Source organism: Labrus bergylta, chromosome 5 (genome assembly GCF_963930695.1).
Source record: "Labrus bergylta chromosome 5, fLabBer1.1, whole genome shotgun sequence".
In the NCBI taxonomy this organism is placed as follows: domain Eukaryota; kingdom Metazoa; phylum Chordata; class Actinopteri; order Labriformes; family Labridae; genus Labrus; species Labrus bergylta.
The window spans coordinates 15,039,780-15,062,409 of NC_089199.1; the positions used below are offsets into that span (position 1 = coordinate 15,039,780).

Sequence of the window (22,630 nt, forward strand, 5' to 3'; positions counted from 1 at the left end):
CAAGGTATTAAAGTCTTTGCCCAAGGCTATCTTTTTAGCAGTTGATCAGATAGATTGATTATTGTTGACTTCTGTATTTATTTTAATAGAGCATGTAGAACTCGATGCTAGCGAGCTAGCAAAAGGTGGAAAAACCAAACATATTGGAAAACTTGAAATCAATCACGTCTTCTCATCACTTCGGCCATTTTTTTCTCTTTGGGGAAACCAACAACAATTCTAAATGCCATAAGCTTGCCAAACACTCTTGAACAAGCTATGGACAAGCTAACAAGCCAGTCATGGTGCAGGGGCTGACATCAACTGAGACTCCCTGGGATCTTACATACATATCCAATCATATTAGAATTTAACTTAATAGAAAAACTGGGGCAAATATTGATTTTAATTATTTTTAATTGCACTAATTTTATAGCAAGTCATTTCTCTAGTAAAACCACTAAATTCTCCTTAGTCACAAACATCACTAAAAGCCAAAGAGATGTCAGGCGCTAAAATTAGCTGAGGTGAGAGCTAGCAGACGACTAGCAGCACTTACATGTCACTTAAAGCCAGCACACCCTTAATCATGCATTCTTCTGATCCTCAAAACAGTTAAAGTGGGTGAATAATATATCAAATAAATCCTGCTACATTTTTCATAAATGTGAAAAGGAACTAGAGGGACCAACATGATGTCAGCTTATGACAGCATTTTAAGATGGGGTCTGTGGGGATGTAATTGTTTGATTGGTTTTTAAGGGCCATTCCAAACAAAGATCAGCCGACACACATGTTTGATTTTTTAAACACGTTAAGAACCTTTTCTCTGATCAATTATGCAGCCGTCTGGTTTCCTTTTTCATAACAACTACTAAAGAATTTCCTCTGCTGTGGAAAAAACATGTGGAAATATCAAACACACACACACACACACACACACAGCAAGCTGAGCTGGCAGGATGAAGGCAGGCCGATTTAATCTCAAAGCTAAGATTAAGCATTCATGACTAGATGATCTTCTAAGCACAGCTGTCCAGGCTCGTGGCAGCCAGCTCTGTGATTCAAGGAGATTTATGCGTAAACTTGTACGAACCCTAACATGATGAATTTAGTGAAGAAGAAGATGTATAAAAAAGAAAGGAGGAGAGCTGCTGTTTAAATGTGACTCACCTATGTTACACATCACACACACGGATAGATAAGCACACAATCATGTCACAGTTTGACCAACACAACGCTGGAATCTCAATCCAGAGAGGACAGATTACAGCTATAAAAATATCACAATGCTCTCCCTCTCTTTCCCTGGAGTTAAGCTTTTAAAAACTCTGACATGATGATCCCTGTGAGCTGAAAAGCACTGATCGCTCTGCAATGATGGATTATTATATGTACATGCATGTGTATGCAAGCGAGCATGTAACTAATTAGCCAATATTTAAACATCAGGATAAGGAAGAAGAGTATGTTTTAATCAGTGTCGCTACATATCACATTCATACAATCTGTTTCTTGTAACAAGACAAACACATTACTCTCTGATGTGATGGATGCTCTTCAGATACAAACTGTTTTTCTCTGAATTCACTGAAGTCAAGCGAGCAGTAGATAAACATGCTGTGTTACCTTTGCATTCTACAGCCACACTGGACTTCCTGGCCCTCTTGAGCTGTGCCTGCACGTCTTTATTGTGTTCATTGGACAGCAGTTTCTCCCGACTGGGGTCTGAAATCTTACAAACAAAACAGACATTGGAGTGACTGTGAAATTACAAATAATACAGTTCAAACTTATTTTTTCAAAACAACAACACTTGTCCGCCTTTCAAAAAAGCATCAACTAGATCAAAAGAGTCCGGTAATTTAAAGGCCTGTGTCTATGTGGGACCGAAAAGGTAACTGGCTTAATTACACCACTTTCCCACTCTATTTCACCTCTCTCTCCAAACTCCTCTTTCTTTCCTATTTCAGCTTCAGCTTGAGTGGTTTCTTATCTTATCTGAGGAATTTTCTCTGAGAGGACTTAACTAATCACCAGAGGACAACTTTGACTCCTAGTTTAAGGGCTTGATTTTTCAGTTTACTGCAGTTCAGTTTACTAAACAAGTGAAAGCAAACTGAAAACCCTGATGATAGATGGCTGTTTATCAAGTTTGATGGAGTCTGAAGCGTAAAGCCAGACTGTGAATGGAGCTGAGTGAGAATACAAAAAGCAACGGCACATAAACAGCCACGTTTTGTCAAAATACAAGCTCAATGAATATAAGTATATATCTTCTTTCCATTCAGCCAGTTATACTCACACTAATAATGAATTCAATATTTTATAGTATTTAATATGATAATCAGATAAAAGAATGAGCACTAGCACTTTAAAACACATGTTATGGAAGAGAAATAGAATAATGTTATTAATATCGGATTGTAAATCTAAAATAATATTAAAATTCAACAAGAGAAGAACTTCACTAAAGCAAGGTTAAGATTGTAAGACACAAATAAATGTAAACAGGAGCTGAAGCAATCATCCAATATTCTTACTTTCATATACTCCTCAAGTTATTAAAGGTTATTAAACACTTTCACTATATTGAAATACACACTATTCCAAGACTTGTGTACGTGTTAGCAGAGATTCAGAATTGATCCTTGCACATTTTCAGCATTGACTTAAGTTATTTCTGAAATTGTTGGCCTCATGGACAGAGACACTCACTTTCTCAACCCTGTATCCCAGAAGTTGTTCAGTCCTCCATTGCGCTTTTGCCAAATTCTTCATTTTCAATCTCTTGTCTTCTTTCCACTTGAGTTTGTCCAAATTTGGTGATACTTTTTCATCACCTGATATCCTAAAAAATATAGCAAATCCACTGCTGGTCCTGCACGAGTCTTTGACTGACTTCTAGGAGAAGGGAAAAACGGGACAATCTATGCTTTGCACCAGGTTTTTTTCTCCTCTGGGCAGAGGGGAAGCTGTTTAATTGCAGTGGGACTTGTCCTCAGGCCCATTCTAGACAAGCAGAGGGTCAATCTGTCTGGACAAGTCCGGTCACATCCCACAGGTCCCATCGGCTAAATTCAGCCAGTGAAACAGAATTTCTAACCTCTTAAAACAGCCCCAGAAAGGCCATAAGAACTTTGATATGACTACTGAGTAAACCAGTGTATACTGCCAAATCTCTTTTTTTATTTGTATTGGTCCTTAAATCATGCAAAAAAAGTTTTTAAATTCTTTTAATAATTGAAAAAGATATTAATGTGCCTCACTTTCACTCTTTGATGAGCATATTTCAAAGGCTGAATGTGAGAAGTGTGAGAGACCTGCCCACCCTCCGGTGAAGCTGAGAAATATCTGAATCAGCATGTGCTGCTACTTTTCTATAAAATGGGTTTTGTTGCTGGTTAAACTCCTGAGTCTGGAATCTGTCCCATCTGTTCACTGCACTTTGGTCACATCTGATGGGATTCGATCGTTTGTCAGTCTTAACAATTAATTAGATTCCTCTGGTGTAAGCAGCTTACAGTTAACATTTAGACATTTACAATTGGATTAATGACTTATGTGATTTAAGTGTTTTTTTCATGATTTGTTTGTGATCTAATCTATTTTTCATCCTGACATTAAATGCTCCAGTAACAGTTGCAAAATATGATTAAACAAGCAGAAAAACTAAATGTGTAACAATAGATTTAAGAAACATGAGACAAAAAGAAAAGTAGCATACAACTTTCTTTTTTTTTTATCTCAGTTTAGCCACTTTAAAACCTCATATAATGAGAAGGTAGCACGGACTAAACTGCTGATGTCCCGTAAGGTGAAAGGGCCTGCAGCAGGATGTAATCCTCTTTATGAAGCTGTTGTAAGTGGGATGAGCTGAGAACAGGAGGTGAACACAGCGAGTCTCTGAGAAGACTCTCTGAAGACTCCTCCTCTCAGTTTTATGTCATCACTACATTATGTGGCATGGAAATGGGTGACTTGTCAGCTGCTCTGAAAAACACAGAAGTGCTGGAGGAAGTCAGAAGTCACCCAGAAGAAGTCACTAAGGTCGGACATGAACAGTGGATACATCTACATTTTCAGCTAATTTGATGCCCTTATTGGTAAGTGTATTTCAGCTATGTTAATATTTGTGTATAATATAGTTTGTTCTCAGTGATCGTAAAGTCTATAATGATGAAAGACGGTGAACGCTGCACTTTTTTCTGAGAATATCAACTTCTATATTTTGGTTTCATCAGAATTAACCTGTGACATTTATGATTGGACGCGTGTTCATTTCTCAAAGTAAGAGGTGCTTTCTTGTATAACAATTTCTTAAATCGGAAAGTGCGTTTCACCTGAGTACCCGGAAAATTTGCATGTGATTACATACATGCTATTTTAAGATTCAGTGAAATATCAGTAGTTATTATTATTTTAGTAGTCATATTTACTTCAGACAGCAGTACGAGGGCCAAAACATGAGCTTAGCAGGTCCACGTGCAGCTGAGTTTATTCTGAGGTGGATTGTTCCACATTTAGCCCATGCTGTATGTTCCGCGGGGCTTTCAAGTGCTGATCCAGTTACTCAACAGTAAAGGCACACTGAGCTCACACGGCCACACCCCCTCTATGACACTCACATAACACACTCATAATCCCTGACAGACACAGTCATGTTACCCCAGGTCAACCTGACAAACTTTTGATCTTTCAAATAGACTCATCTGAAGTTTGACACCTACAGCATGATGAGGTGCACACAATAAGGAGATGATGTGGAGGTTTCAATGTGTGTAACCAAAGAGAGCTTTCCAGGCAGGAGAGATTCATCCTCAGTGTTCAATCTCTAGAGCTAATGGCGACTTTGTTGCAAGAGATGATGACCAGTGTTTTCAAATTCAGTTGTTTCTGTTTTGATCGTCTTGTAGATGTAGTCTAAGAACACAGTGTCATCGCATCTGCTCTGCCGTTGGAAGATGGCTACCGCAGCCGGGGACCCCCACCTTGGCTCAGGCCCTGATGAAGACGACCTGTCTCTGTCAGGGAGTGAGTCCGATTCAGACAGCATTCTCTCAGATGACTCGGTGCTCCCTGACTACAAGTCGGAGTTTACAAACGGCTGCATCGCAACAACTCTGTATCAAGCATGCGCCCGCAATGAGCCTGTCTCTCTGCGCAAAGTGCTGGAGAGGGGGGTCACAAAAGAAGAAGCCATGGAGCTGGACATCAATAGCTGGGTGAGGGTCTCATTGATAATGTTTTTAAATTTAGAAGATAACCAGAGCTGTGCAGATATCCAGTACAACAGCACAACCTCAAGTGTGTTATTGTCAGAGTATTCCCAATGTCATTTATCCTCACTGTTGACCCTTCTCCAACAGAACGGCTTGATGTTGGCTTGTTGCAAAGGTTATGTGGATATTGTGTATGGGCTCCATAGCTGTCCCTTCCTCGACATAAATCATCAGGACAATGAAGGCAACACTGCTCTGATGATTGCATCACAGGCAGGTAAGTCAGACCACCTCGTTTACAAATTTATAAAAAAGATGGTCAGCTTTTCTTGTAATGTAATACATAAAGCTTTTTTTAAATTCAAATTTCACTAATTTTCTGATACACTTGCTGATCTGATCTCTAAATCCTGTTGTTTTCTTCTCCTCAGGTCATGTAAACACAGTCATGTATCTCCTAAACTACTACTCTGGAATAGACATGGAAATAAGAGACTGTCGAGGCTTCACAGCCCTCATCAAAGCTGCTATGACGGGCCGTAATGACGTCGTGGCCGCCCTTGTTATGGCTGGTACGTATGAAAGCAGGGTCACAGATAAAACCTCTCAAGCACAAGATTGACAGCTTTTCTTCATTTGAAATGTATGACCACTAAAGTTTGGGAAGTCTATATTAGTTTATCATTTTACACTTACTTACTTTATACTTAGGAGAAACACAAATGAACCCGTTAAAAAATGTACATGAACATACAAAATACAGCTCAGATTGGTGAGAATATATTTTGCTTGTTCAAGTCCCACCTTTTTCAAACACTATGTCTGTATCCTCTTTATCCTAACCCATCTCACATTGTTGCACTCACACAGTGCTCACACTGTACTATGATATTAATAGGTCTTTTTTTTTCCACACCCTGACATTAGCTCATTAACCAGGCCCCCTGCTAGTAAAGAATAGTTACAGCTCTAGCGGTGAGAATAGCTGAGCCCACGGTTTATCCATATTTGAAGACTGCTAACTTTGTTGGTGAGTGACGATACGATGACGCCAGGCCAGTTTAAGGGATCATTCTGAGGACATTATCACATCTTAACACCGTGTCCAGTTGTCTAATCTCTGATTTACTAGTCTTGGAGGCTGGCTGTAGATTAGCCAACAGCTATTTGTAGACTTCAAATGTTTTTCTTACTCTCAGTCATAATTTATTGTTTGAAACTGCAGTCAGGCAACAACTCATATATTTATAGCCTACTTTTTTTTTTAATCGATAAATTGATGAATCTTTGAGTCTGTTGGCTTGGCATGTGATATGTTTGTAACATTACAAACTAGTTGTATTATAAAGCCATATAAAGGCACTCTCCACAAAACACATTGGGGACATTTTGCCATGTCCTAGTTATAATTTGCACGGGTGTAAATCATAAAATTAATGGCCGAATCCCATTTAGCTGCACCAGTTTGAGGATCCTGGTTATATGCATGCTGGTTAATATTGTCATAACCTAATAAAGATACTTGAACACAAAAGAGCTGGTTTAAAAAAGACAAAATTGGCCAAACGTGCTTTTGCCACTACGAAAAGTGAAAATTGTCTAACCTAAATAACGCTGGATTGGTGTCTACTTTTCTGTCTTTTGACAATGTTTTGTCGAGAAATATGATTGAAGCCTTTTTTGGGGCAGATTTGACATGACATGGCAGAAAACACCTCAGTGTAAAGATTCACACGAGATGCTTCAGTTTCAGGGATGCATGTTGGAACACTATGTTGCCATAGTGGGTTCTTCACCTGTAAACTGGAATTAAGTAATCTTTAGAGTGATTTAAGACACTTGTGCTTTTCCTACCACTACCATCCACATTTTACCTGGCCTCATAGAAAATGAGTGCTCCCCAGATCTGAATATGATTTAAAACAGAGAGTGACTAAATAAGGCTATTAGTTTCAAAATGCTTCATTCTTTTCCACATCTTTCTCACCAGGGGCTGATACACATGCAGTAGACACCACAAAAGGAAAATGTGCTCGGGACTGGGCACTAAAAACGGGTCGCTATGAGACCCTGTATCGTCTCCGTCGCCTTAAATTGCGGCCGAAAGCTGAGCAGTTCTGTGAGAATTTCATCCCTGAGTGGCCTGAGCTCAAGGAGCGGGTAGCCAAGGCCACAGCTGAGAAAAGTGCCAGGGAAAAAATTACTCAGCGATTAAAGAACACATTTGGATTCAGATTACCTCATGACCCTGAGGATAACGGGTGCCTGGACCATATGGTGCGCATCACCACCAGTGTCCACAGTCCCCTGATTTCAACTGGATGCCGTCCCCTCTGTCCTACAAGCCCTCCTGAGGTGGGGAAGAGGCGCTTGGCTGTCCCAGAGCTGGTGAAGAAACACCCAGAAAATGAGTTAGTAGAGAGCTCAGTGTGCCACAGTAATGGTTCAGTATCACACATCATACCCACAATCCAATCTGCAGAGTCCATCACTACAACGTGCTGTACTGATCCTGACAGGCGAGGCAGCATCCTGTCTCTGGCTTCCACCAAAGTCGCTTCTACATTTATTCCCCGCAGTATGGCGAGACGAAACAGCGTGTTCCCTTCTGGCTGCATCCCCCAGATCAACATCAACAGGCCTACAGAGGCAACGCCAAAGAAACAAAAGAAGAAGAAGAAAATGGAAAAGGGCTTCCTGGAACCACCCAAGTGGAAGTACAAGGAGATCAAGGATGAGAAAAAGAAGGAGAAAAAGAAGGCAGAGAAAGAAAAGATGGAGAAGGAGAAAAATGAGAAAAAGGAAAGAGACAAAAAGAAGGTAAAGAATTAAAAAGGCTGTTTGGCTGTATGAACCATTTATTACCAAATATTCAGCCTTTGTTGCACTTACGTCCTTTAGGAAAAATAAGTTAGAAAGGAGATTTTTTTTTTGTTAAATCTGAACTGTAGAGGAACATAAATGAGCCCTGCAATGACAAAGTGGGAGGAGTTTGAAGCATAATCTCCATAATGTTTCGGGGCTCTGATTATATCTTATATTTTGAGTAACAGTAGAAAAGAGCTATTTTTTTCACCAGGAGCATTAAAAATATAAGTTTATAGCATTAAAAAAGGCTAAAAAATAGTTTTATTATGATGATTATAATAAAAAATTGAAGGTGATCATCTCAGTTTGACATGTGCTCAAACATTTACAGAATCTACCTCATCAATGAAATAAAACCCATGAAGGCACATACTGTATAAATGACAAATGCAAGATGTAAGAGACACACAATGCTACAGGGAGCTTTACATTCTTTACAGTGTTATATACTGTGTTATGGTAAATGGCAAATGGACTTGAGTTTATAAAGCGCTTCTGACTACTCAAAACGTTTTTACTCTGCATGTCACACCTACCCATTCACACCCGTTCACACAATGATGGTAGTGGTCGCTATATAGTGAGACCATCAGAAGTAACTAATCCCATTCATACGCATTCATACGCCGTCAACGAAGCAGCGGGATTAAGTGTCTTGCACAAGGACACATCATACATGTTGCAGCAGGAGCTAGGGATTGAACCCTCGACCTTCAGGTTGAGAGACAATGACTCTACCAACTGAGCCACAGCCGTTGAATCTGTTGTAATGATTGTTTTTGTAAGAAAAAAAAGACAGCCATAAATCATTTGTAAATATTGTATAGAATAATAGAATGTAGCAAAACTGCAACAGATGGGTTTTTTTTTTTTGCCATTTTCTGATATTGCCAATAACATCATCATATGATATGTCCTGCTTTTATTAACTCTATGAGTGCATGGAATTCATGAAATTGCAAATAAATTGAGGGCATTTAAAGTTGAATTCAGTCAAGTGTTCGAAGTTAGGATTTTATTTATGTTTGTTTTTTTAGGTCTTTCTTTTTGTTTTTTTTCTGTTCACATCTTTGCTTTCATAAATTTTCATTGCAGCCATGGCATGCAACTGTATTCATCCAAAAGCTGTGAAAAAAACACTGTACTCAATTAAATACATGGTAATGTCATAACATTGAAGTCCTAGCCTTTACTTTGGAACCTCAAAGAAAGAATATTCTTCTGTCTGTGGGTCTAGATCACAGACCGTAAATATTAATGGACGAAGCCTGAGTGACGTCAGCCATCTGTCAGGGCAGGGGGCTTTAAGCCTTATGACACACCTTTACATCGCGCCCACCTGTCAATCATGTCAGCCACGTGCGTCACTATGGATAACACATATTGTTTATACAATCTAAAATGAGCCATTTAAAAAAAAATCACCCTTGCACACTGTGTGCCAGTGATGACAATAACTGATCAGATATTTCATTTCTCGCATCCGGCTTTTAACATGTTAATTGCTGCTGTAAAAAAAAGTTTTCTTTGGCTGTGGTGTGTGTGTGACTTCTGGCGCTCCTGGAGCCAGCCTCAAGCGGTCTCTCGACGAACTGCAGGATTTTGTACTTTGCATTGGCTTCATTTTTAAGACGGAAAGGTTGCAGCTCGGTCCAGACTAAGACATTCATGCTACGCCCATATGCATTTACATCTGTCTTTGCTGAGGACCAAAGAGGTAAGCCCATGTGAATGATCTGATCTCTGGCTGTATCTGGATGCATTAATAGATGGGATTGATAGATATAATAAGACTTTTCTAATTATGATTTTGATCAAATGAATCCTGACAAATCCCATATGTATCTACATGTACAGCAGTTGTTGCTGAGGATCAAATAGTGTAGTCTTTTAGAGTGATGTGTTCTCTACAATGATGGAAGCGGGACTAAAAGGGGGCCGAGCATTTTAGCTCGCTCCACATCAGACTGGTAGCTTTAATGTCCAACGTTCAGAGGTAGAGAAACAAGACTTGAATCTAGCAACATATCACTACTTACATATACTGCCAGGCATCTTAAGATATTATAATGCTTCATAATGTTTGTTTTGAATATTATTGACTTGATAACTTCATAGTGATTTGCTAAATAAATCTACAACAAAAAAAAAAGAAACATTAATGTTGTGCATTTACATTTTGTAACACAACTGAAGTGTCTGTAGCTACAGGTGATGAGCAAGAAATAAACAGATTAAAAAAAATTAGGTCAATCATATTTTCATGATGCTGCAGGAGATCAGAATGAAAATAAATAGGAGTTTATGGTTTTGAAAAAGGGGCCATATGTAGAGTTAGTAATGTGTTTGTCCATAGTGATCCTCTCCATCCTGGATTAACAAACAGTATATCATCATGATGTTAAACTAGATAGATAGATAGATAGGTAATCTGTCTCCTCTGTGTGTGTGTGTGTGTGTGTGTGTGTGTGTGTGTGTGTGTGTGTGTGTGTGTGTGTGTGTGTGTGTGTGTGTGTGTGTGTGTGTGTGTGTGTGCTGCCTGCTGGTGGACCATGTTACTTAATACACTGACAGCCTGGTTAGCTGTCACTACTCGCCACACTTAGCCTAACGCTGAGCTAAGAAAACGTGTCAATGCGATGAAACTGGAATATATTGATCATGGCTAACCTGCGGATCACGTTAGCCGTCGTGGTTGTTCACAGCGTCCTGTTCAAACCCTGCGAGGGTGAGTAACTTACTGTTTTGTTTTGTCCTTCAGCACAACGCTGCTGCCATCATCGAGGAAAAATGAATGTGCAGTTAGCTGCTAGCTGCGTTAGCTTCAGCCTAGCCGAAGGAGACGGTCAATAAAGCGGCGGAGAGGAAACCAGGTCAGCCTTCATTTGTGTGAACGCCGGGACTGCTTTAAGAAAATGTGAAGTAAATGTCACAATAAAAGATATCTCACACTCTTCCTGTCGTTTTCGAGTCTGAAACAGAACATAAAAAGGTTTGTTTGGGTAGATTTGGCTGTCAGCTCAGTGATTGATTTGTTGTAAACAGAGCTACATAAATAACCCAGATGGGTCTCTTTGAAGTCTCCTTATCACATCACCCGAAAACAATGTTTTACAAACATTTGACAGAACCTGGATATGAAGCAGGTGAAACAATGATGCCATCAGGATATTACTGTAAGTGTCGGGATTTTAAAGGGCTGCTCAAATGTCGATGTAATGAGGATGGATGCCCTCAGATCACTCTTAGGGAGGCAGTAGTAATGTGATATGTGAGAATTCAGGCTCAGATATGAAGACTGAACTCTTCTAACAATGATGCTGCAAAGCTATTAACCTTACAGTCTATGATTATAACCCTGTGTTAAACCATGTTTACCGGTGTGCTAAATACATTATGTCTGTTTCCACGGATTTGTAGTCTGAGTGAGCCAGGTGTGTTCACTCAGTACAGGAGCTATGACTATTATGTGTTTGATATTTGAGCAGTATTAGATTTTTTTTTTTTCACTCAAAGAATAGTTTATTAGACAGTGGATTTATATTAATTTACTACAGGCAAAGCAGGACTGAGTAAGTAACATATAGTATCTTTATTCAACATCCAGATTTCTGAAAACTCAATGTAAACCACTTTATTGTTTAAATAATCATTTATGTTTGTCCACATTTTTTAATTAGAGGGCAAAAATATTTTTTGTAGCCTTTTTTGTTTCAACAACAATGATTATTATTGTTACTAGTATTACTATTATTGTTATTAAAGTGGCCAATTGTTTTCTTACATGATCATTATATCTTAACAATAGTGCAAAGGGCTTTAAAAATATTCTTTAAACCAAGAGATATTAGATTTTTGGTGAATTAGATACTTGTAAGTGTTTTTGCTGGAATGATTGAATGGATTAGTTGAGTACTGATCCAGTGTTAAGAAATATGAGGACTGATCTCGTCATTTCTTCTGTTATGCACACTCTTAAATAGTGCTTGAAACACATGTAAGTAACACTGCACATGCCTTTGTAATGTCAGAGCGCAATGTATCGCAAGAAAGTTACTGATCATGTTGCTGTCTTTAAAACTATGGAACATGAAGTTGATGGTTGATGTTAGAAGATTCTTAAAACATGGTTTTTCAGTTCTGTTGTTGTAAAAACACGCTGCTGAAGTGATGTCTTTATCAGACAGAGAACTGTCACACAGCTGTGAACTGCCAAGTCAGAACATGCAGTGAGGGCACATCGGTAAATGAAATGTTAAGGGACTAAAGCATGTCATACAGGTCTAACTGGTATTGACAATAGGTAGCGCTTTAAGAAATATTAAATTTTTTAGATATGTTCAGATTTGGTCTCTACCCAAACAAGTACCGTTTGAGGCTGTTTGGACCCTGTATGTTTGAGCAACGGGAACTTCCTGTCATATGGCAAGACATCACATTTTGACAAGCCATCACAGCCGCACCCTTTGAGTTTCGTTCCGGAGCTGACTAACCTTTTTCTTCAATGTTGTTTCTAGCACTACAATAATTTTGACTCACCCCCTAGAAGGAGTTAATCCCAGTGGACAAAACTTATTTTCCCTTTTTTTAACCAACATTTTTTTAAATGGCAGACTTGCTGTTGGTTTTACAATATGGAATCCGAGCGGCTTTTGTGTAGGTCTTGGTATGGTCCATATGCTTTTCTGAATCCTAGGGTCTGCATGCTGCAGGGGCTGAATTTATGACATTTTGTAGGGGGCACTATTGAGTCATGTAGCCACGCCGAGCAACACAATCCATATCAATCTTCTCCTTTTGTCAGTGATCTTTTTACTACCAAGTTTCATGCCTGTACCAGAGTTTTAAACCCCTGAAAAATGACTTAAACTTAACAAGGTAGTATTGCAAAAGCCTCAGAATGTTCCAAACCAATTTATATGGGGACAGTGATCTCTCATACCTAATTTAACACTTGTCATCCACCGAAACCACCAAAGTGTCAAATATTTCACCAGGCGAGTTTTGGTGAATTTTTGTATGATTTCTATTCCTAATGCATCATACAGGACTCATTGTCCCCATATAAATTGCAGTTGTGCATCATTAATAGGTATGGAAAATCTGAAATGTCTCTTTTGAAGTTTAGTCAACATTTGTCTTCCCTGGATGTTTTGCCTCTCGGATCTGACTACTAGCATCTGCCAAGTAGGTGTTGGTCATTGTGTAAAGCCACAAAATATGTTGTAATGTATTATACTGAATTTCCCCTATTTGACTCAGATGAGAGTAAAGTCCATGATCTGCATGCATGTCGGCCTGTGCCACATCCTGCACAGAGGCTCTGGCAAGGGCGTTTTGTACAGAGAATCCACTGGTTTGTTTGTCAGAGTTACTAGAATATCACACCATGTCTATGTCTTTATATCATGCGTGAGGATATAGTCATCTCTTGAATAACACTTACTGCTTCTCATTCAATCTCTAATCCTGCATACGTTCACATAATCTCTCCTACCGTCCTCCTCAAGGCCCGGCCAGGTGAACATACCCTAACTCACCCGACCTCTTTTTTCTAACCTTCTTTATACCATTGTCTGCTTCTCTGTCCTAACTCCTCTTTTCATTTTGTGAGAAATCAGAAATCTTGCAAAATTGTATTTTCGAACCTTGTCAGGTAGTTGCTACACAAAGGACACCAACAATCCAAATGAATTGTTTTGCCTTCAAATTTAACAATATAACTGCTAAAGAAAAACAACAAACTATTAATCACAGACAGTCCATCACAATAACCTGTCTTTTATGTGTGAGTATAAGGATATCATGGTGCTACAGAGTTCATCTCCAATGTTGATTGTTGTGGTGGTTTTTTAAAGATAAATTCATTATGCATAACACTGTGTTTCTCTGTCTCTGCAGCTCTTTGGTGTAACTGCACTACTCCCCAGTGTGAGAAGACTAGTTCCCGTTGTGAGACTGATGGAGCCTGCATGGCCTCCACTTCTTTCATCGATGGCCAAGAGCAGCACATTCGCATCTGCATCACACGGGACAAACTTGTGCCTCCCGGACAGCCGTTCTACTGCCTCGGTGCAGAGGGTCTGCTCAACATCCACTGCTGCTACACCGACTACTGCAACAGCATAGACCTCCAAGTACCCTCAGGTGTGGGACCTGAGCATTTACAGAACCAGTTACATTCAGAGTTTGAATGTATTGGCGACACACGCCGACACACGACGACACACGACGACACACGACGACACACGCCGACACAAACACTTGAAGGAATCTTGGTGTTCATGCGTTACTTTTAATGACAGCTGTCCTTTTCTATCGGAAAGGTATCCTTAAATGACTTCTTTCCCTGATTTCCGACTCTATCCACGATCCTATCTCTACAATAAAGCCCCAAAATAAACCCTTGACCTTCAAGGGGGGCGTCCTAATATAATGGTTGGGGAAACACTGATACTGTATACCTAACAACCCAGGCAATAGCATGTTTCTGTGTTTAATTAGTGGGCATGAGTGGGGGCTTTTGCACTGGTATCTGAAGCATTTCAGCGCCAGTGAAATGTTTTTTTTTTTCCACACTTTGGTGACTCATGGTTCCTGAGAAGTTTCCTGTGGTGTTTTGTACCGTAGACCAAAATATTTTTAGAGGAAAGAATGTTAGCTAGGAAACAATTCTTACAGCAAGTTGTCATCAGCATCACCACCATTAACAGAAAACACACGTCATTTTGGATGAAGCTTTTAACCGACACCAGTGCTTAAGAAGCCTGGTGTAAACTGTGCATTTGAATTAAATATCAAGTTGTCCCTCTTGGAATCTATCGGTATGAATATCATTTTCATGGTGAACTGTGCAACACTTAGAATAATGCATATAAAAGACTACAGTTTGTTTCCATTCCACAGTAGGATAGTTTTGTTGTCCTCAAATTATTTTGGTACCAGGATCCTAAATGCTTGAACCAGCTGTAGGGACTTTTGATATAAATTACCTAATGAACCCAAAATGATGATTTTTTTTTGAGTTTGAGGAGGAAGTTGTTGCCTGGGAACAGATCTTTGGAAGCTTTAAATGGTCAGAATTTGTAATGTGAAACTGAATGTATTTCAGCATGGCTACAAATGACTTTTTTATCTTTTTATCTCAGATTGAGGGGGTTGGCAGGGCTCTTGTGATAAGTTAACGTGAAACCCAAAACTCACTAACAGCGTCACACTGAAAAAGCACAGCTGAAAAAGAAAGCAGTCAAGAGAGGAAATAAGCTGACCTTTTGCAGAAAAGTAAACTTATCTTGTACATGTGCTTCACAAAAAACTCTTTCAGTGTAGAGAAGTAAACATTCTTTGAGATGTTGCTGTAGTCAAAAGAAATGAATGCCTGAGTTGAATTTGGATTATTTAATTGACCTTTAGCATTTAACGTAAAGCTGTCATTCTCAAGGTAGTTTCATTCAGGGCATGGAGTCAGTTTTTAGCTGTTGTATTTACATTTTGTTGTTTTCTTTACAGTCACAACTCAGTCGGGACTTGGGGGAGGTTACGGTCCAGGCGGTACGTGGGGGCTGGTGGAACTAGTGGCTGTGATCGCAGGACCATTGTTCCTGCTCTGTCTGCTGCTGCTGATGGTTGTGTTCCTGTATCAGTACCACCAGAGGGCCTACAGCCACAGGCAGAGGCTGGAGGTGGAGGACCCCTCCTGTGACCACCTCTACCTGGCCAAAGACAGTACCCTGCAGGACCTCATATACGATCTGTCCACGTCAGGTTCAGGCTCCGGTCAGTGCACAATGTGGTAACAGACCCACAGGCGAGCATGCATTTTTCTTCTTGCCCTTCTTCTGGCTGCTGCTAATTGTTCTTTGTTCTCATATATTCTCTGCAGGTCTCCCTCTGTTTGTGCAGCGGACTGTTGCCAGAACGATTGTCCTCCAGGAGATCATCGGTAAAGGGCGTTTTGGGGAGGTGTGGCGAGGACGGTGGAGAGGAGGCGATGTGGCAGTGAAGATTTTCTCGTCCAGAGAGGAACGCTCCTGGTTCCGGGAGGCAGAAATCTATCAGACCATTATGCTTCGCCATGAAAACATCCTCGGCTTTATCGCTGCGGATAACAAAGGTGCAAAGGATCGAAAAACTAAAGGCTCATTGTACAATTTGTCATGCAGTTATTCATGATTCTTAAGACCTGTCATTGTCATCATATCTGTATTTTTGTCTCTTGACCAGACAACGGCACATGGACCCAGTTGTGGTTGGTGTCCGACTACCATGAGTACGGCTCCCTGTTTGACTACTTGAACCGCTACTCTGTCACTACTGAAGGAATGATCAAACTGGCACTGTCAGCTGCCAGCGGCCTTGCACATCTTCATATGGAGATTCTTGGAACACAAGGTAGTGTCTCTATAAATGGGCATTTGTAGTTAGTAGTTTTTTACCTGGCTTCTTTGATATTTTCACCTTGAAGAAAAAGCAGGTAATGTTTCTAGTCTGCATGCATGATAACAAGATATGGACAGACTTTCCATTGGAGTATTTCATTGTTTAGTAGTATTTTATAATGAAACATTTATTTTAAATGTATTTATACATTAGTTTAGTTGCTGTTTGGTTTTGAAGAATCAGGCTGAATAAGTTTGAATACAATATTTGTAGTACAAATTCATGCTTTAGTTTTGAAGGTCTTTGGCAACAAAGCAAACACAGTGACATCTTCATACTACTCCTGTCCAAAATCCAAACACTGTATATTACATGTCATAAAAATGACAGACACAAGCAGCAAATCCTTAAAACTTTATCAACATGGATGGCAATTAATTTTCTTTTGAACAACTTATTGATTTTGTGAATAATTGTTGGGGCTCTTCTTAGATTCCTTAGCTCTGCTTAGTTTTAGGTCATTGAAATTTAAAGTGCTGTGGTCTGCTTTTTGTTTCACTAGTGGAGGAGTGTTTTCTATTTTCAACCAAGCTTAAACCAAAGGAAATTGCATAACTTAGGGGAATTTCCAAATGTTCATGGAACAGAAAATCCTTATTGACGTGCTAAAAAAGAATGTAAGAAGAGAATTTATCTCACACATTTTTGTTTTGTTAGGAAAGCCGGGCATCGCTCACAGAGACTTGAAGTCTAAGAACATCCTCGTGAAGAAGAACTGCACCTGTGCCATTGCTGACCTGGGGTTGGCAGTCCGACATGACTCTGCCTCAGACACTATCGACATTGCACCCAATCAAAGGGTGGGCACCAAGAGGTCTGTGTCAATATACACACCTGCTGTTAGATTGGTCACTCTCTCTTACAGATACCCAGAATGCCTTCTACTTCCACATATTTACAAACTGTGATTGTTGTAACTTCTAACAGGTATATGGCTCCAGAGGTTCTGGATGAGACCATCAACATGAGACACTTTGACTCCTTTAAATGCGCTGATATCTATGCTCTGGGGCTGGTCTATTGGGAGATCGCACGCCGCTGTAATACTGGAGGTCAGAGTTATTTGTTCACTCTGAATTTTCATCCTGTGTCTGGTCTTTTTTCTGTATTTATAGCTAGCATCCCCAGCAGCACTGATCTGACCTCTACATTGTCTCACACTCTCAGGTATCCACGAAGAGTACCAGCTGCCCTACTATGACCTGGTGCCCTCTGACCCCTCCATAGAGGAGATGAGAAAGGTGGTGTGTGACCAAAAACTACGACCCAACATCCCAAACTGGTGGCAGAGCTACGAGGTAGGAAAATGATTCACTCCAACTTTTTGAACACTAGCTGGTTTTAGCTTGACCTGGACTTAGAGGTTTCAAGCAATCTTTATTTGTATAGGGCAAATTCATAACACATGTAATCTCGAGAGCAGGTAAAAGATCTTTCTCTTTGTTATGTTATTTACAAAGACTAAGCAACATTTAGCAAAGACTCAGTGACAAGGGAAAAACTGCCTATTAAGAGACAGAAACCTCAAGCAGAACCAGACTCATGATGAACAGCCATCCGGTGAAACTGTGTTGGGCTTGGAGGAGGGAGATGCAGGAAGAAGGAGATGGATAGAGACAAACAGAGATAAGATTTATAGCTACAAATCATGTGTCGACTGATATGAAACGCATGCACAGATATTGGACAGAAATACACTAGGGGCCAGATTTACTAAGATCCCAATTAAAGAGTAATAATTTGCGTGTTCGTTTCAACAAATTGCACGTTTGGTTGCTGGGCGTTTTGCGGGTGATTTTGAAGAAAATTTGCGTGAATGACAACAGGTGCAAACCTTGTGGGGGCGGGACTATTTAAGTTTGGTTTTTGCGTATTCTACTGGTTTAAGTCATGGAGAGTTTGGACGGAAAGCAGGATGACTGCAAGCGCGAAACAGGTTATCAGTGGAAGAGGCAAATAAACGTACAATATTTTTGAGTTACAGCAGATAAAACTGAATATTACAAAAAGGAAATTTGGCTTACAAGAAAACCTCGGCATTAAACAGGGCCTCTCTTTCCTTCCCTCCATCTTTTGAAGATGAATTGTCATACATTGCGCAGAAGGTGCGAGCTGTCTCCTCTGTGGCGCTCAGACGCGACACTCGGGACATTGTTGCAGGTGGCCAGTGCTGTGTCTGATTGGACATAAATGCTCTGGCATGAAGTATCGAAGATGGGGGTACAAGCAGTGGTGAGGTCCCACCATCCAAGCGTAGCAGCAGCGGGCTGTAGAGGGAGGAGACGCTCGCACTATGGAGAGGAGTGCACCAGAGGGGGCGAGCAGGGGGAGAGACGCGCAGAAAAAGGAAGTCCCCAGTTTAAAATATAATGTTGGCGAAAAGAGGGAAATAGGAAGAAATAAATGTCAATGTGGAAATTCTTCAGAATGCAGAGGCTGTGAATGTTCAGTTTTGTTGGCTATACATAGGCAACAATATAGTTTAATCATGCTGTTTCCTGCTGTCATTCCAAACATATTAACATGTGTGGGGAATAACGCGATCTTTATGCCTTCTTTTGTTGTGCCTATGTCTCCTCCTAACTACAATAACAGCAGCCTGTTGTGTGTAACGCTGGTCTCCTGGGTTAGCACGTTCTTTTCAAAGGTGTTAAATACAGACACCGTCATAATCACCGCAATTTTTGCCTTAACTTCTTTGCATTTTCTCTGCCCAGTATTTTGCACCTTAGGGCAGAAACGCCCCATATTGCATATTCATTAAGTTAAACGTACTAAATGGTCAATGCGTGTTGTTTTTCTCATATGAAAGACGCAATCCTCACTGTTAGTAGATCAGATAGCACTTTTTTTGCCGGTGGTATCAAGTTTGCACACGTTTTAAAACAAGCAAACCTTTAGTAAATCTGGCCCTAGGTCTCCGAGAACAGTGTCTCCATCAGATAGTTTGTCCACCAGATAGCAGTGACAAGTTTATGTTACCAGTTGTCCAATTCATTTTTGGTAGAAAAATAAAACTTGATCTGTATCGAAGAAAGTACTACATCAGTCTTATCTGCCACAAAAAACCCAGCACTGCTTGGGGTCATCCTTAATATCATCAGACTGTTCATGTTTTTTGCCAAATCAGTCTCAGCAATTACTTGTGTGGGTCAATATCACTAGACCTGGTGGAAATGTTCACCAAATCTACCTATATCAAACCACTGATGCAACGATCCGGGTTATTTCTGAGGTGTTTTTTTGTGCACGCAACTTTTGTGTTTCTTTTTGTATTAAAATGCAAAACAAAGCTTTTCCTAAAACGTTTCCACTGCTTTTCTAGGCTTTGCGGATTATGGGCAAAATCATGAGAGAGTGTTGGTATTCTAATGGAGCTGCCCGCTTGACAGCCCTGCGCATCAAAAAGACTCTGTCCCAGCTCAGTGTTCAAGAGGACATTAAAGTCTGAGCCGAGATCTTAGAAAGTGCACTGATCGAGACCCGACTCCTGACTGTGAGAGAGGAGCCGGGCCTTCTACAAGGAACGCACAAAGTCAGAGATTATGGTGGAACGTCGCACTTTGTAAAATATTACTTCATAGACACTCCTGCCAGTTTTGAAGCCACTTGATTTCTGACAAACCCTACCTCGCTTACCCAGCCAAACTACCAAGAACACCTTCCCTGTCTTGTCTCAGCTACTGCTGCCCTACCTGAACCTTTTTGTCCCTCTCTACACTCCAACACTAACAAAACACCTTGGATTTCCTGTGTACTTGTATGCAATAGATAGCAGAAAATGTAATTAACTTCTTAAGATTTGGAAAATCAGTCGTTATATTATGTCCAAGTCCGATTGATCACTGTTGCTTTGTAGTGAAAAAACAAGATTTCGCTCTTTTTTGAATTCAAAAGGAGACAAGCTGGGAGATTTTGGAGTACTTTTAACTTGTTTTTTGTTATCCTGTTTAAATGATTAGATATTGTTATTAACATATGGGTGTTTCTGGGGTTCTTGTGCAGGTTTCTCTGTGTAACCTGCAGCACACAGGCATGTATAGTGCGTCTGCTACGACTGTGCTTTAGTTGTCTGCTGATAACAACTACGTGAGCATGTACAAAGCAGTTTAGGGAGTTTGTGTAAAAGCAGCATATTGACTTCAAACACACTGGTTGAGACTTAAAAGACCCTGGATTCTTAAACATGATTTAGCCTTTGGACAAACTGCCTGGAGCCCATCCAATGAGCTGTTGTAAACCTCAGGTTTTCCTATGCTTACTGACACCCCCCCCCCCCCCCTTTATTTTATTTTCAGTATAGAACTGTCTAAAGAAAAAAAAATGTACATCAAGGAATTATTAAGCAAGGATAGAGAGTTATAAGCAAAGTGTTATACTAACTGTTTCTTCCTTGACAACTGGTTCAAATTGGGACACAGGTAGCCCCATGGTATTTGTAGTTTATATAAATTATAAAGATCTTATTTGGATGCAGCCACTGTCTCTTAATCAGCCCATAGACTAAATCCTGCCATTAGAGCGAATGTTGCTCCAGTCCCTCAGATAAACTGGTACACAAAACATTTGTTCTTTGTAACAGCCAGCACTATTTATACTGTAGCTGAAATATGAGCAAAAAAAGTTTCATTTTTGAACTTTTCTAAAAAAACAAAAACCCTAACTCCAGGAATCTAAATGATGGTTTGTTCCTATGTTGATTTTTTTTTTTTGTATCTGTTAGAGCGATCTTAAATGTTCTTTTCCCCTCAGGGTGCATTCTCCCTGGCCAAGTACAACTACTGCACATAATCTAGCTTTTTAAGGAAATAGTTGTGTAGATAAGACGGTCAGATGTTACTTCATGTTGATGCTTCGGTCATGTTTTAGATAGTCAAGTCTTTTATACTGGAATTTTGGTTGTTGGTTAAAAAAATACAAGACTTCTGTCTTGCTGTTTGTAGACACAATTATGTACCAATGAACTTTCTGACGATTACTGTCTGTCAGATACACTTCTTTATGTTGACCTTCTCCTATAGCTCTTTTATTACTGCAGATTAGTTTTTGACTTTACTGGATGTTTCCACCTCCCAGCTCCTTTTGTCCAACATATATTACCTCCTAAATGTGTAACTCATATGTGGATTGTTTCCTTCAAGCTAACATTGTCAGAAATCACTGTCTACATTTATCAGGTAAAAGGTGCACTTTTGTCTTCAGCTGTATGCAAAATCAACAGGTACTGTTTGTGTTGAGTCTTTCCCACTTTATTTATAATCGTATGCTGTGAGTCCCTGTGGAAGCCTGAAAGGCCACAGTGTGCACTACTACTGACCTCACAGCACTAAAACCAAATTGTTCACAGAGTCATCTCTGGTTACCATGGCCTCTGGTGTTTATTTAAGATCACACCGTTGAAAATGAGAATGTTTTTGCAAATCATGCCAATAGGTTTCAGTATACCTAAAACTGTAAAAAGAATCAGAATTTTTATTTGGGAGAAGGAATGTTGAAACTGAATACTACTGAAATGTCTCGATGTGGTCCCAAAAAATGTGTTTGACAGATACTCGTATTTATAAATGACTTGTTAACTGCACTGTATTAAGTCTTACAGGATGTGTGTTAGCACCAACGGACTGCACTTAAGCTGTAGTTTTTCTCTGGAAAGACTGGTGGGCTCTACTGTTGAATAGGATGTTTAGTGTCAACAATAATCTTACGCTAAAGGGGTGTTTTTTTTTTTACTGTTCCTGCTTAACAATACACACAACACATTGTTTATTGAAGGTTTTTAATGCCTTGCACCAAGTATGAAAGAAAAAGCGTCAAAGAAAAGGTTATTATATTAAAGGTGGTGACCACAATAGTCTCAGACACACATGCATCCATGTATAAACCCCTTCAGGACTTCAATCATGTAACTTCTGATATAATAAAAGCAATTGTTTTTCCTATGTGGTGTCTGTTTTTTTTTTAACTGTTTGTCCGAGACAATTCAATACGTGGACCAGCAAAGATTAAATTGTGTTAATTTGCCTTTTTATGCTTATGGAATTGTTTTTTTTTCTTCCTACAAAGGATCACATGACTCTTTGAAACTGACCCCTTGTAATGATCTCAAAAAATGTGATCCTCTT

At 39.8% G+C, this 22,630-nt stretch overlaps 2 protein-coding genes across 2 annotated transcripts; both read left to right on the forward strand.

The window, feature by feature from the left end:
• Positions 1-3,883: 3,883 nt before the first annotated feature.
• Positions 3,884-10,095, forward strand: ankrd33ab (ankyrin repeat domain 33Ab). The gene is made up of 5 exons (XM_020646838.3): positions 3,884-4,085; positions 4,896-5,204; positions 5,349-5,478; positions 5,633-5,773; positions 7,192-10,095. The coding sequence occupies exons 2-5, from the start codon at positions 4,944-4,946 to the stop codon at positions 8,031-8,033; spliced, it is 1,374 nt and encodes a 457-aa protein (XP_020502494.3). The 5' UTR covers positions 3,884-4,085; positions 4,896-4,943; the 3' UTR covers positions 8,034-10,095.
• Positions 10,096-10,630: 535 nt separating this feature from the next.
• Positions 10,631-22,447, forward strand: LOC109993736 (activin receptor type-1B-like). Its single transcript, XM_020646797.3, has 9 exons — positions 10,631-10,797; positions 13,971-14,216; positions 15,579-15,845; positions 15,952-16,182; positions 16,293-16,460; positions 17,166-17,322; positions 17,436-17,560; positions 17,676-17,806; positions 19,834-22,447. The coding sequence occupies exons 1-9, from the start codon at positions 10,731-10,733 to the stop codon at positions 19,957-19,959; spliced, it is 1,518 nt and encodes a 505-aa protein (XP_020502453.1). The 5' UTR covers positions 10,631-10,730; the 3' UTR covers positions 19,960-22,447.
• The last annotated feature ends 183 nt before the right edge of the window (positions 22,448-22,630 follow it).